This window comes from Hyla sarda, chromosome 8, assembly GCF_029499605.1.
Source record: "Hyla sarda isolate aHylSar1 chromosome 8, aHylSar1.hap1, whole genome shotgun sequence".
Lineage (NCBI taxonomy): Eukaryota > Metazoa > Chordata > Amphibia > Anura > Hylidae > Hyla > Hyla sarda.
The window spans coordinates 33,321,050-33,337,685 of NC_079196.1; the positions used below are offsets into that span (position 1 = coordinate 33,321,050).

Sequence of the window (16,636 nt, forward strand, 5' to 3'; positions counted from 1 at the left end):
TCCATCCTGAAGAGGCGTAGGAAAGGTTCCCCACTTACATAGATGAGACATGGTTAATAGTCATTATTGAGACTAGTAGTGCTCCCAAGTATCTGTGGTGTGTATTGTTCCCTGTATGGTTGCTCGGTCTAAGCTCGGAGGCCCTCACTTGTTGTATCCAGTTGGTTTATATGTGTAATGACTATAATAAAAGTTATATTTTATTGAAGCGGTAGTGTGCAAATTATTTTTTTCTTCTGGTTGTGATATACTGTGATATGAGTTTTACACCTTTAGTGAAGGATCATGATAGACACCATGTAGCTGAATATGGCCATTCATAATTGTAGGTGTCAATTTGGATTCCTTTTTTTGTTTCTGGTTAATACGTCTCAACATGTTGGCTTTTGCCATCCCAGAAAGACTTGACTTGTATTTGGTTATTTGCTTTGACCTATTCTTTCCATGACTCATGAAACTATTCCCCAGACCCATAAGGGTCTATTCACACGGCGGAATTCTGCCTCAAATGAAAGCCCATAGACTTCTAAGGGATTCCGCACTCCCATTCACACTTCTGAATTTCCGCAAGCGGAAATTCAGAAGTGTGAATGGGAGTGCGGAATCCCACAGAAGTCTATGGGCTTTAATTTGAGGCGGAATTCCTCCGTGTGAATAGACCCATAAGAGTGGAGTGCTGCACAGGTTCTGCCCACCCCGTAGCAAAAGACATGGGACCAACCAGGACTACACCCCCCTTCCTCCCTAACGGTACTATAGCAGCCACGTGTCTGTCCTTGATGTTACAATATATTCACCATAAATATTTGTAGAAATAAGAATATTAAAGTGTCAGACAACGCACCAGAAAGCATGTGGAGACTTCTTGATTGGATATTGTCTTCTGCTGGGTCATAGTCAAAGACAGATCCAGGATTTGTACGCCAGACTCTGAGATCTACGAGAAATATAAAGAGCATTAAATCTTAGATGAACGGCTATCTTGGGGCCAAATAACCTCCAAGATTTTCTTCAGTGGCCTACTCAAGCATATATACATTCTAAATGGGGATAGGGAAGTAATTCACTGCCAAACTCCAGCTCATCTCCAACAGTATTACCCTTCTCTCCACTAACATCTCCCATTGGGTAAGATTTGGGAAGTCTCCGTATACAAGATAGTTGGCCAATCCCACAGGTAACAGGCTCAGCTGACAGTCGTGTAATATGTATGGGCAGCTTAAAGGGGTTATCCAGGAAAAATCTATCATCTCTATTATCTCTATCTCAAATCTCTTAATCGGCTCCAGAAAGTTAACAGATTTGTAAATTACGTCTATTAAAAAAATCTTAATCCTTTCAGTACTTCTGAGCTGCTGAAGTTGAGTTGTTCTTTTATGTCCAAGTGCTCTCTGATGACACCCTTCTCGGGAACTGTCCAGAGTGGAAGCAAATCCCCATAGCAAACCTTTTCTACTCTGTGCAGTTCCCGAGACAAGCAGAGATGTCAGCAGAGAGCACTGTTGCCAGACAGAAAAACAACAACTCAACTTCAGCAGCTGATAATTATTGGAAGGATTAAGATTTTTTAATATATGTAGTTTACAAATCTGTTTAACTTTCTGGAGCCAGTTGAGATATATATATATATATATCTCAAGTTTTTTCCTGGAATACCCCTTTAAGTGCAGTTTCCTTATTTTGATCAATTGTTCGTCCCAAAGGGCCACAGAAGGACCCTATAATTCCTATAGTACCTGTGATATCCTGATCCTGCTCACTCCTCTTTCGTTCAATCTCCACGACCTTCCTCTGAATTCCACGGTAGTTAATGTCACTGAAGTCAATGGTGTTCTTCTTCACTCTCTCTGTTATTGGGTCAGTGACCACAGGGGTGAAGCTTCCCTTCTGCTTCTCAAAGTCCTCGTGATATTTCACCTAAACATATGTAGGAATTGGAGAAAAGGGTTTACATTTTTACCCACATAAGACAAATGGATTATATGATATATCACAGAAGTGGTTACCAGGTTTGATTCCCTTGTATGACCAAAGACTAAAGGACTGGTGCAAAGAACAGTTCCCACTACAGAAGACTCAACAGGACTTTTACATTACATGGGTGTAGGTGAATGAGGGCAAGTGATACTTCATGGAGTACTCCGCCCCTAGACATCTTATGCCCTATCCAAAGGACAGGGGATAAGATGTCTAATCGCTGGAGTCCCCCGCGATCTCAGCTGCTACACCCCAGACATCCGGTGCACAGAGCATGCCGCATGACTGGCGATGCGAGGCGGAGGCTCGTGACATCACGGTCATGCCCCCTCAATGCAAGGCGTGACGGCCATTGAGGGTGCGTGGCTGTGTGACATCACATTGAGGGGGGTGGCCGTGATGTCATGAGTCTCCAGCGCTGCACCCAAATCTCTAAACAAACGCCGGGTTCAGCAGGGAGATTGCGGAGTTCCCCAGCGGTGAACCCGCAATCAGACTTCTTATCCCCTATCCTTTGCTTAGGTGATAAGATGTCTAGGGGTGGAGTACCCCTTTAATGATAGCAGTTGATAAGTCGGGGGGGGGGGGGTGTATTAGGCAGACACACCCTTCAGTATACAACCTTTACACCCCCTGACTATATAATCCCGCCCATCACCTGAGAGTCACTAACATTATTAAAATTAAGTTGACGCCCATCTGACTGATTCCTTAAATTGTATAAGCCCTCATATGTCAGGAATGAAAGAAAGAATCAAGAAACTGTAAGAAAGTGTGTGATCAGGGCACCCTAAGCTATTTATTAGCTATTAATCTCAATTACACTTTAAAGAGGACCTGTGGCCAACCCAAATAGCTTAGGGTGCCCATTCACACCCCCTGACTGTATAATCCCACCCATCACCTGATATTCAAATTAAGTTCCCGCCCATCTGACTGATTCCCTGAATTGTCAGATAAACTATAAACCTTCATATTTCAGGAACTGAAGGGCGTATCAAGAATCTGTAAAAGGTTGTGCGATCAGGACACTCTATGCTATTTAATGATAGTAAAATCTAATCTTTTTGGGGTTGGCCACAGGTCTCTTTTAAAGTGTTACTATCACTTCAATAAATGTTAGACATGTCATAGAAATATGTCAAAAGTTTAGATCGGTTGGGGTCTGGACGTTCAGACCCCCACCAACAGTGAGGACGAGCTGGGATCTTGCAATCATACATCGACATGGTTTATAATAAGTTACCGCTGAAATGTGTCGCTGGGTTTCCTTGACGCGTCTCATTTCAGGAGTGTCCATCACGTAAGCAGCTCTACCTTGTATCTGTTTGCGGAAGCTGTCGGAGTAGAGAACCTGAAGGTGAAGAAACGTACAGTCAGTGCATCGCTGGGGCTGTCAGTTGACGGGAAGGTTATTACATGTAGTAAGTAGTAGAAAACTAAAAGCAGTCGGTGAGTAGTTTGAGCCTTTTCGGGTGTGAGAGACTGAAAATTAGTTTCTTACCTGATCTTCAAAAATAAATAAATAAAAAATAAGTTTGGACTAAACCAGGAAATTTAAAAAGTAGTGATGAGCGGCAGAGGCCATATTCGAATTTGCGATATTTCACGAATATATGGACAAATATTCGTCCGCGAAATTCGCATATGTTCGTTCTCTTTTTTTTTTTTTTTTCCATGCAAAAATTCGTAATGAAATTCGCATAGTGCACATGCGCAATGATATCTTTCACCTAAAAGAAGGGAGGGATCAGTGTCCAGTCTGGAAGTGCCGATATTAGCATAAATATTCGTATAAATTTGCATTAAAAAAAAAACCACGAATATTCATCATTACGAATATATATCACTATATTCTAAATATTTGCGAAATCGCGAAGTGCCGATATTCGCGTTTTGAATATTCATGCTCAACACTAATAAGTGGTTTGCTAGCTATTGTTCATTACAGAAGATTACCCCACCAACTAATATTTCCATGCTAATATTTGGAATACTAATGTGTTATCCCATAGTCCAACAGCAGCCCAGTGTCGTGCTGCTGCTGGGGGACATAAGGGAAGAAACAAATGTGTTCACCTATCAAGTGTCATACAGCAATGTTTCAATCGCTCAGTAAGGGATTGATACATTGCTGTATCCACTTGATGGGTTTGTTTCTTCACTGAAGCCTTTGGAGGGATGCTTTCCATCCTCATTATATATTGGATGAGCCTTTTTTGGAACCTGGGTCAGGTTTCTGGGAGCTGAGCACCCACATTAGGACTAAAAGTCCTAGCACTGTGCTTTTTCTGCATTTGATTAACAACACAACTCATTATCTCCCCTTTTCTAATGATCCCCAGTAAAATAAGATGCTATGCTCTAGTCGAATGTTTCCTAACCAGTGTGCCTCCAGCTGTTTTAAATGTACAATTCCCAGCATGCCCAGAGAGCCATTGGCCTCCTGTGTGCTGAGCAATGTCCCCATGGCCATACTTTTTCCCACAAATGTATCTATTAATCTTCTCAGCTCCTCCTGCTCTATAGCACGAGACCTGCAGATTGTACTGTATTGTATATATCATCTGCTCAGCTCCTCCTGCTCTATAACATGATACCTGCAGATTGTACTGTATTGTATATATCATCTGCTCAGCTCCTCCTCCTCTATAACCTGATACCTGCAGATTGTATTGTATATATCATCTGGTCAGCTCCTCCTGCTCTATAACATATCTGCAGATTGTACTGTATTTTATATATCATCTGCTCAGCTCCTCCTGCTCTATAACATAATGTCTGCAGATTGTACTGTATTGTATACATCATCTGGTCAGCTCTTCCTGCTCTATAACCTGATACCTGCAGATTGTACTGTATTTTATATATCATCTGCTCAGCTCATCCTGCTCTATAACATGATACCTGCAGATTGTACTGTATTGTATATATCATCTGCTCAGCTCCTCCTGCTCTATAACATGATAGCTGCAGAGTGTACTGTATTGTATATATAATCTGCTCAGATCCCCCTGCGCTATAACATGATACCTGCAGATTATCCTGTATTGTATATATCATCTGCTCAGCTCCTCCTCCTCTATAACCTGATACCTGCAGATTGTATTGTATATATCATCTGCTCAGCTCCTCCTGCTCTATAACATATCTTCAGATTGTACTGTATTTTATATATCATCTGCTCCACTCCTCCTGCTCTATAACATAATACCTGCAAATTATACTGTATTTTATATATCATCTGCTCAGCTCCTCCTTCTCTATAACATAATGTCTGCAGATTATATAGCATTTTTAACATGACTGGTTCCTTTTAATAGAAACTATAATATTAATTTGGTAGTCATTATTTTCTTTTTTTTATCTATTAGCAACATGTAGTCATTTTAGCTTGGGTATCACACAGATATTCTTAGGGGTCACCTGGTTAATGCCTCTTATAATGCCATAAATATATTATTGGAGAAACTCCTCTTATGGACTGTTATCATTTAGTATTTACTGTCAGAAATGGGGAACTGGGGATCACGTTCTAGTATTGTCATTGTTGAGTAGAACACTGCACAGATGGAACTATTATCAGTGTTATAGTATTATAGGAATAAAGGTCTCTTATACAGAAATACCGAGCTAATATTTTCCTGGTTGCGTTTAACCCTCTCCATCTCTGGAGTGACAGTCGTTGGTGTAGATTTTCCCATACTTTCCTTGTATGCCACCTACAGCGTGTAAAAAAGCATTTACAGAAATATTACTAGAAATATACAGAAGGCGAAGTATGCAGCGTATATGTGTAAGTCCGGGTGACACTGCACAGAGAAGAAGGTGTAAGAAAAGAATTCGGGTATGCTGAAAGCACTTTCAGGCATATTAGTTGGAAGCTGTTAAAATCATATACCAAAAAATTCTCAATGGGTCCCAGTTGGCAACTTTGAGTACCATTCTACAGTCGCCTAATATGTAGATCTATATTCTGTGACACCTTTATTTGTCCATAGGTAGTCCATGGCATCTTAAAGTGTCCCTGTGAATATACAAAAGCATTACCATGTAGCAGGGACATGTCAAAACTTTTGTATAATGACAGGGGCAGAGGTACAGTCGCACCTGGGCCCTGATGCCTGAGGGAGCCCAAAGGCTCCTTTACAACATAAGGTGACACTAAGGTATGACTAAGGTCCAGTCTTAGGACCGAAACGCGTCACCTTGTCATGTTCTCCTTGTCTTTTTGGCTTTCATTGGAATAAACATCCAGTTCCTTGATATTCGCGCTGGACATTATGCTTTTGCTTATAAGGTGACACTAGTATTGCAAATGCACATGGAAGTGGGAGTGGGGGAGGGGGGGGGGAATTTTACAGTTTTTATTGGCACCCAGAAGCTTTCAGTTGTGCCTTTAAAGAGAATAAAGCCATTGTACAGCTTACATTCAGGTAATCTACATAAAATGTATTAATTCTCATGTTCTGCTGATCTTAAAATAGGATTCACATTAGATCCAAGAAGCCTCTGCTGGTTTAGAGTGGGTATATATTACACTATTCTATTTACTCCAGACATCTTTCAGTTCTTTGAGATATGGGAAAAAAAATTATCTAGAATGTGGTGTAGTATGCATTAGGATAGGTCTACATGTTGATGGCATATTTATGCGAGATGTTTATTCTAATGCGTGGAAACCGTATGTATTAACGCTACTCTACATCATTACTACTATGGAATGTATGTATCCAACCTTAAAGGGGTACTCCCATGCCCCAGCCTTCTGAACCTCCGGTTCAGAAGGCTTGGAGCAGTGGCTGCGTTGTCACGACCACGCCCCTTGGTGCCGTCATGCCACACCCCCTCCATTGATGTCTATGGGAGGGGGCGGGACGCATGTCACGTCCCCTCCCATAGACATCAATGTAGGGGGCTTGATGTCACGAGGGGGCATGGCCGTGACATCGCGACCACTGCCCCCTGCTCCGAGCCTTCTGAACCGGATGTTAAGAAGGCTGGGGCACGGGAGTACCCCTTTAAAGGAAATCTGTCAGCTGTATTTCACAATCCAAATTGCTGGCACTGTTCTATAGCTGTTAGGACAAGGAGACATATGTCTGTGCTTCAATAACATAGAAAAATGCTTTTATTCTTTGGTGTACAGAGTCAAAAATATGTTCCCAAGCCTCTGAAGTACTGAGGGCTGGAAAGCCTCCTCACTTTCGCTACCATTCCTGTCCCTGCCTGATTAATAGTCAGCTGGAAGCCGAGCCCTGTTTTCATATCTCACACGTGTGTACAGTTTGTATGCACAGTGCATGAACAAAATTCCAGCTGACTGTCAATCAAGCAGGAATAGGGATGGGAGAAAGGAAGTGTTCGATCCCTAGGCATGTCAGGGGATAAGAACGCCTCTTTGCACCAGAGAATAAGAGCATTTTTCTGGAAGCCCAGACTGATAAATAAAAAGGTGCCATGTGTCTCCTTGCCCTAACAGCTATTTGACAGTGTTCGGGTATCTGTCATTAAAGGGGTATGCCGCCCCTAGACAACTTATCCCCTAGCCAAAAGATCGCAGGGGTCCCACCGCTGGGGACTTGCCGGGACCCCTGCGATCTTTTGCACCCATCGGGTGCAGCGCCAGAGGCTTGTGACATCACAGCCGTGCCCTGCTTGTGACGTCACGGTCACTCCCCCTCAATAAAAGTCACGCTCCCTCCCACAGACTTGCATTGAGGCGATGTGGCAGTGATGTCACAAGCGGGGCGTGAGCGTGACGTCACAAGCCTCCGCCCCACATTGACAGTCATCCGGCACGTAGCGAAGGTCGCTCCGTGCACCGGATGTCTGGGGTGCCGCAGCAAAGATCACAGGGGTCCTTTGGATAGGGGATAAGATGTCTAGGGGCGGAGTACCCCTTTATTCCATGCCGCAGACAGCTTCACCCTGTCCCACCAGCCTTGAGTGATAGATCTTCTCCTGTTACGGTTTAGGGAGAGATCTATCAATTAAGGCCGGCAGGTCAGGCAGAAGGCACCAGGGAACCAGGCTTCATAAAGGTGAAGACAGGTTCCTTTTTAAGGGACCAAGTATATTTTGGAACAAGAATATTTTAACCATGACGTAACCTGGTGTCAATGTGTTAGATACAATGGGTAATGTTAGGACTTTTAAATTTTTTATTTTTTTTGTAAACAATTTCATTATAATCATTTTGCACGTTCACAGAATCATTGATTATTGTAGCACGATAAGTTATGGGTGAAGTTTTGTTACTTTGGGTATCATGGGAATCTAAATCTAGGATGCTTCGGGAAAGCATTTGAATTGTAGCGTAATGTCCAGTTGATACCATGCTAATGTTTTCTTGGTTGCGTCTGACCCTCTCCATCTCGGGAGTGACAGCTGTTGGGGTTCCTTGCCCCAAGTTCTCTTTGTATAAAACCTACAGGTTATAAAGTAGCATTAGACATGATAGAAAAACAAAATTCTGTCCTCCATTGATTCTCCAAGATATAATCAGCCTTATTAACATATATTATTCAGCATGTTACAGGTACAACGCCCAGATTGGTTCTACTGAAGAAGACTTTATAATATACTCCAATAAGGTTGATGTATGCAATAAACTGTATAGTCAGGATCTGTAGCCTCTCCTGGCCTGTATGTTTTTGTAAATCTATGTATTCCCCATGAAATAACAATTCTGGAACATCTCTCCTTATAACTGTGTGTTGTGTTGATCTTGTGTTATTCTAACTTGAAATATATGACTAAAGAGCCAACAGGGTGTTACCAGATGGGGGGGTGTCTCTACACTGTCTGAGACTATCCAATCCAAGCAGAGAGAGTAGGGACACGCCCCCAACGGTAACACCCAGCTGACTAAATGAGAATAAAAGAGGAACCGCACAACACACAGCTATAAAGGAAGGCTGTTATGTCCTGGGGCATATATATTGAGTTTTACTGGAGAATCATATAGGACACAACACTGTAATCAGTTATTATAGTACAGAATGAATGGGAATAGGCAACATGAAGAAGAGGAAGGAAGTTCTAGTCAGGGATCATAGGTGAAATATATTAGAAGACAAATAACGTGTGTAAAATGGTAGGTAGGCGAACACAAATTTAGAGAGGCAGATTTGTGATGTAGATTAATGACAAGGGTGGTCTTTGAGGGTGTTACGTTCCAGGGATTTTTTAGATCATGTTAAAAGGATCTTTTCGAGTTCATAAATACCGAGCTTATATTTTCTTGATTGCGTTTTACTCGCTCCATCTCAGGAGTCACAGGGACTGGGGTTGCTATTCCCAAGTTTTCTTTGTACATAACCTGAGGGTACAAGATGGTACCCCAAAAATATTAGATATTGTAAAGCAAAAATGTTTAATATTTTTTTTTCTAGAATTGTGAATGGTTATTGACTAGTTGAAAGTCAGTTGGGGTTGATATTTGGCAATTATTTAGTAGGGTAACAACATATCTGTATTGTAAGAAAAAGTTAAAATTATTTAAATACTGTTTTTCATTTTTAAAAAGTTAATAAAATTATTTTAACATTTGAGTGTTGATGTTAACAGACATTCGAAATTCAATGTCAGTAAAGACACTCAAAAATAAATGTCCAGTTTTGGTTATGATGTCATTGGTTTAGAAACTTTTTGTTAGGGGGAGGGGGATTAAACCCACTCCAATATAGGATAGTACCATGCTAATGTTTTCCTGGTTGCGTTTGACACGCTCCATCTCAGGAGTCACAGGGGTGGAGGTTCCAAGCCCCAAGCTTTCCTTGTACATAACCTAGAGACACAAAAAAGCGTCCAAGATAGCACCGATAAGGAAATTCAACATTCACTGAATTCAACAAAAATTCTACCAATAAGCCGATTTCATAAAAGTTTTTTTTTTTATATTGTAAAAACAATTTGTAATACAATTTATAAGTTGTTTTTATTATATTTTTCATATCTGTTATTAGGGGAAAGTTATTGATTTAGTGTAGATATCACGAATAATGTTTTTTTTTTTCTGATCCTCTAAAGCCTAAATATCTATATCTATAAAACCTAGTGAAAACGTAGGATGAAGCAAATGGGCATAGAGATTAATCGGATTCCAGAATTCATTTCTTAGAAGATGAAAGCCTTAATCTGCTTGATTGTATGGACAATATGTCTAGGTTTTCATAGACAATCTCAAAAATATTTGAGAAAAAAAGTATTTTAATTCTTGTGGAACCAAGCCCTCCTCACATGTTTCTATCCCCTCATGGGCTGGCCCTCTTTGACTCAGTCAGTGACTAGGGCCACTCCCACAATAAAGTATAACTTAATGGTACCTTTAATAAAAAATTATTTTAAGAATATTTAATTAAAATTTTATATAAATTGTTTACTGACTTACATCACTTTTATGAATTCGGACAATAACAAATATTTCCATAATCTTATGAGAACTGTGCAGTAAGCATGGGATGTCCTAATGGGTGACAACTTGAATGGATGTATTTGTGTACATAAAGGTTGACTTCAATTTCCCAACCTCAAAATTCTAGATTAAGACTGTGGGGGTCAGAGGAAATGTGCTAATTTATAACTAATTCATGACATGGCTTTTCAGGAATCCAGTCGGTAGGCTCTCCAGTTAGTTGATTTAAGGGCCTTTTACACAGGGTGATTACTTACTGATGATCGGTCTAAATGCCTGTTAGTCAGCTGGTCACTGGGAAAGGCATTGTTTATCGGCTACACATCTCTGTGTATACATGTAATGTGCACATGTAATGGGCAGCACAAATGATCTATCGGCCCCGCTTACACAAAAATTAAGCCATGTCAAAGGCACCTTTAAGAAACAATGTACTAGATCTATGTGTCCACCTGCCCATCTAAAATCTGTAAATGTTGTCAACATTTTTTTTAAATTGAATACAGGAAACAAACAGCATATTACAGTAAGTGAACTATCTAGCTATATACTATCTATCTATCTCATATCTATCTATCTATCTCTCATATCTATCTATCTATCTATCTCATATCTATCTATCTCATATCTATCTATCTATCTCGTATCTATCTATCTATCTATCTCGTATCTATCTATCTATCTCATATCTATCTATCTCATATCTATCTATCTCCTATCTGTCTATCTCCTATCTGTCTATCTCATATCTATCTATCTATCTCATATCTATCTATCTATCTATCTATCTATCTATCTCCTATCTATCTCATATCTATCTATGTCACCAAAGGTAAATATAACCCTACATATATAGTAGGTGAAGGTATGTAATTGTAATTATGACACCAAAAAGAGAACCATACCACAGAGTACACAGCAAAGTAATAGAATATACAAAATCAACTTTATTAATACAATTTAGTAATAAAAAATTTCAAATATTAAAATTGGAAAAAAGAATGAATAGGCACTGGTGAACATACAAAGATGTAGGGAAATGGTAGGACACAAATACATCAAAATATGCAAATATCAGGAGTAAATGCCACAATAGCTGGTAGGATACAAGGGTGCTGCCAACCAAAACTATGCAATAAAGGGTGCCAAACCATACCTACACCTGTGTAGGTATGGTTTGGCACCCTTTATTGCATAGTTTTGGTTGGCAGCACCCTTGTATCCTACCAGCTATTGTGGCATTTACTCCTGATATTTGCATATTTTGATGTATTTGTGTCCTACCATTTCCCTACATCTTTGTATGTTCACCAGTGCCTATTCATTCTTTTTTCCAATTTTAATATTTGAAATTTTTTATTACTAAATTGTATTAATAAAGTTGATTTTGTATATTCTATTACTTTGCTGTGTACTCTGTGGTATGGTTCTCTTTTTGGTGTCATCATATCTATCTATCTCATATCTATCTATCTATCTCATATCTATCTATCTCATATCTATCTATCTCATATCCATCTATCTCATATCCATCTATCTATCTCATATCTATCTATCATTGATCTTTTTATCTATCTGAGGGTTTGTTCACACATCACACAAATGTTATTTTCCACTAGCATTTTTGGCCGCAATCGGACTTTCCCCAAAAATCAGCAAATAAAATAAATGAAGTTAGCAATTTTTCCGCTGTGTGAACACACCCAATTATCTGTCTTTGTGATTGTATCCATATATATTCTGTAAATGATCATTTAGTGCTATAATAACATATTTATAGTATAGTATTGATTATCAGCTATAAAATACAGATAGTATAGTTAGAATACCTTAAAACAAGGCAATAGAATAGAGTAAGAAATAGAAACAGGCCGACTAGTTAGTTATGCCATTAATATACTGTTAAAAGTCAAGACGGTGATTATAATACTTTTGTTCATTTCGGTTGTGAACACAGGGTCAGAGGTTTCTAAGGTGTAATGGATTAATACGGAGGCGTTTGAGTGATGTGACATTAGGTGGGAGGTGAAGGAGCATTTAGTACAGGAGAGGAAAGATGAGGTCAAACACAATGAGGAAGAAAAACATGATCAGCCACTACCGAGCTGATGTTCTTCTGTGTCTCCTTTACTCGCTTCACTTCTGGCAGGTCAGAGATCGCCGTTCCTGTCCCAATACTTTCCTTGTATTTAATCTATAAATTACACATAATGGAGAAACAAAAAAACCATGGACATTTAGCACATTGGACAGTTCCATACATGGCTGCATGTATGATCATACACAGATGTCCTACAGATGGACAGATTTACACCCACTAGATTATCATTCTTGAGATCTTGCTTTTAAGTTAAAATTGTTCTACAGAAATCAAGGTTAACTATTCGGCAATGTTCACACATAATAAAACGAACTGCAAATCCTATCTGTAAAATAGGAATAAAATACTTCTGTAAAATAGGAATAATATACATACGTAAAATTGGAATGAAATAAATCTGTAAACTAGGAATAAAATAAAATTATCGAGCATATAATTAGATAAAAATTTTGGACCTATTTTACTTCTATTTTAAGGACATATTTTATTCCTATTTGATAGACGTATATTATTCCAATTTAACGGACGTATTTTGCTAATTTTTTTTAACAATGTGTGACCATAGCCTTAATGCAAAAATAATTATTGTATCTTACAAATCATACTTCAGCTTATAATGTAGGTTGTGTAATAATATCATTACATAATAATACTACTTATTTCTAATAACGTATTGATTAGTTATTTTATTTTAAGCAGTAATGTTATATAGGGTTATTATAATATTGTTATGTATTGTTATATATCATTATAATATAGTTATGCTAATGTTATATACTATTACCGTATTGTTACAGATCATTTTAATATAGTTATGATAATGTTATTTACTGTTATGGTACTGTTAAATATCATTAATAATATATTTATATGATGATGCTATGTATAATAGTGTTATGGTACTGTTATATATCGTTATAATATAGGTATGATAATGTTATATATATATATATATATATATATTATTTTTTTATATATATAATTATATATATATATATATCTGATCTGTACTGTTATATTTGGTTATAATACATATATAATGTTATATATATATATACATATATATATGTATAATGATAATGTTAATTATAATGCAGTTATGGTAATGTTATTTATCATTATAATATTTTTATAATAATGTTATATATTGTTATAATGCAGTTATAATGTTATACATAAATAATAGAGTTATGGTAATGTTATTTGTCGTTATAGCTTTTTTTAAAAATTATTAATAAGATTTTTAGTTTTTAGAATTATGCAAAGATTAAAGGGGTACTCCACTGCTCAGCGTTTGGAACAAACTGTTTTGAACGTTGGAGCCGGCGCAGGGAGCTCGTGAGATCATAGCTCTGCCCCCTCATGACATCACGCCCTTCCCGCCTCACCCCCTCAATGCAAGTCTATGGGAGGGGGCGTGGCGACTGCCACGCCCCCTCCCATAGACTTGCATTGAGGTGGCGGGCGTGATGTCATGAGGGGGCGGGGCTATGACATCACAAGCTCCTGTCGCCGGCTCCAACGTTCAAAACAGTTTGTTCCAAACGCTGAGCAGTGGAGTACCCCTTTTAGTAGTTTAGAAAAAGTTTAAAGAATCCAGTGTAAACTCTTGCACTTGTTAGAATAATTTTTTATGATTATGGCAAATCAGCTAGAATGGTTTACTTGTGAATTGAATATTTTGGTACCGTGCTAATGGCATCCTGTGTTTTCTTAATTCTGTCCATCTCTGGGGTGTGGCCAACAGATATTCCTGTTCCAATTTCTTCTTTATACTGAATCTTAATAGTCGGAATCAAGATGACAGGTTAACAACACCACAAAACCTATTTTTGGAATCATGGCTTGTACATGTCTTTGTAGTTTTTAAATTTTTTAAATTTTTTATTTAATTGGTTCATTTAGCAAGTTTATTTAAAGGGAAAAGCTGCATTCTGGAAATTTCTTTTTGCAATTTTTATTTCTTAAATGTGACACGTAACAGATACATATAATACATATAACGGATAATTTACTAAGACGAAACAACAGATGACAAAATCGACACATTCAAAAACATACAAGTTGGACAAAAGACAATTTTGATCAGACCCCAAAAATAGTAATATACTATCTAGTCCATTGGAAGGAAGGACTCTACGGATACAGAAAGCAGGAGCTGATGGGATGAGTGGCCGTTATCTTGTTAGCTTGCTCTATGTAGGACTATGTTAGAATATTCGTCTCAGTTTTATTTGTACAATATTATGGGATTATTTGTGTTAGAGCTTTTTGCAAAGGAATCTTAAAATAAAATACCGAGCTGAAATTCTTTTGATTCTCTTTAACACGCAGAATTTCTGGCGTGTCTTTAACCACTGTGATTTTTCCTTTACTTTGTATATGATCACCTTGGTACTGTAGCTATAAGAAAAGAGTAGACATCATATTAAAGCTCGAGAAGATATATCAGTGAATCTGCTAATTCATGATGATCAAGATCAAAATCGGGACAGAGATACAGACTTTACAGATGATTTAACAAAATATTGTCATTGCATAACACATCAATGTAATGCAATATAGGCAACACCAATAAAGGCAACACCAGTATAGATAACAGTCCGGACAATAAGGAAAGAACATAAAAGAGCACAAGGCTGGAGATGAGGAGTTGACATTTATCACCACATTTACCACATTCTGAGTGATTTTCTTTAAATATTAAAATTTTTGTTTAATAAATTATGGAAAACAATGGTGTTGACTAAAGCAACCAATCAGTCTATCAATTCTGTAGGATATCCAATGAAATTAAAGAAGAGATTACATGGTATCTATAGGAATTCATGGGCTGCCCATGTGATGCATGGATATATTAGATTTTCCAAAGACATTTCCTTGTTAGGACTCTGCCCATATAAAATGTGCAGAGTTATACATAGAGTAAGGTTCCAAATAGGACATGATATACAGATTCCCACCACTGCATATCCATATTAAGGGTATAAGGAGCTTAAAGCTTATTTGCCAGTAAGTTTCTGTATCTACCAGCTCATGAGTACTTGGATCCAACAAACCTTAGTTGGGGGCTCGCCCTTCTCCATGGGCCTCCATAGCAGCTGCACATCTTTGACAATGGGTTCTTTAAATCAGACAACCCCATTAAGTAACTCATGTTAAAAAAAAGTTGTCATGTTTTACTGAAAATATTGAAAATCTCAAACAGACCATGTGGTTGTGTCCATTCTATGACTATCTTACCTATCTCTTGGTCTTTTTCCAAACTAATGAGGTTTTGGGATTGTTTTATTGTCAGCATATGTCCTGTGAGATGCTGAGTTCCTCTTTCTATTGTTTTTGGTGAATGACATAATTGAAGTAAATAGACTAGCATTGGTAAACTTACAGTACTGAAGTTCTTCTGGTTTTCACGGACTCTCAGCAACTCTGGGGTATCTAGTACAGGCACATAATAAGACATAGTTCTTTCTGCTTCCTCCTTGTATTTTTTCTGTTGGTTTTAAAGAATAAGCAAATAAGTATATTTAAAAAAAAATATATATATATATATTTTTTTTTTTTTTTTGAAATTTGGATGCGTTTTATATTTAACAAAAAATTATTAATTATAAGATAAAGCAAATGTATCATAGTATGTTCAATGGTTCTTGAGGAGTAGAGAAATCTGTGTAGTCCCCACCAAAACTGGTTACCTCTCCAACATCCCGACCCTACTCAATCTAAAGGACAACAAGTATCACTTTTACTCAAGCCTCCAAAAGAATCCCCAATGAAGCATTAACCATTTGATCACCTGGCTAGAAAGATTCTTGACTTGTTGAGCATGGATAATTTCTGGTGTGTCCACAACACTTGTGTAATTGGCCTTTTCCATTTCAGCAGAATGTTTGTATTTCACCTAGAAAGGAACATAAAAAAGTTAGTATGACTTGTTTCACAACAGTCAAACAAAGCCCGATCTAACCTTATACTATATATAAAATGTGGTTTGCCCAAACAATGGCCTACCTGGCTGGCAATATCCGTTGCATTCTTCGCTCTCATGAAGTCTGGAGTTTCCGTGGCCAAAGTGGTAAGACCCTTTCCTTTGATCTCCAATTCTAGCGTCTTCTTATATTCTTTCTGTTTTGTGAAAT

The 16,636-nt window shown here is 38.1% G+C and overlaps 1 protein-coding gene across 1 annotated transcript in view; it reads right to left on the reverse strand.

Moving 5' to 3' along the window:
- The window catches only part of NEB (nebulin), a 219,258-nt gene that overhangs the window by 3,381 nt on the left and 199,241 nt on the right, over window positions 1-16,636 (reverse strand). Inside the window, exons 127-137 of the mRNA XM_056536625.1 lie at window positions 16,509-16,622; window positions 16,294-16,398; window positions 15,886-15,990; window positions 14,796-14,900; window positions 14,186-14,278; window positions 12,498-12,590; window positions 9,677-9,769; window positions 5,607-5,699; window positions 3,224-3,331; window positions 1,737-1,917; window positions 845-937 (exon numbers count right to left, since the gene is read on the reverse strand). Of these exons, the coding sequence (XP_056392600.1) occupies window positions 845-937; window positions 1,737-1,917; window positions 3,224-3,331; window positions 5,607-5,699; window positions 9,677-9,769; window positions 12,498-12,590; window positions 14,186-14,278; window positions 14,796-14,900; window positions 15,886-15,990; window positions 16,294-16,398; window positions 16,509-16,622 (1,183 nt within the window). The remainder of the gene's footprint in view (window positions 1-844; window positions 938-1,736; window positions 1,918-3,223; window positions 3,332-5,606; window positions 5,700-9,676; window positions 9,770-12,497; window positions 12,591-14,185; window positions 14,279-14,795; window positions 14,901-15,885; window positions 15,991-16,293; window positions 16,399-16,508; window positions 16,623-16,636) is intronic.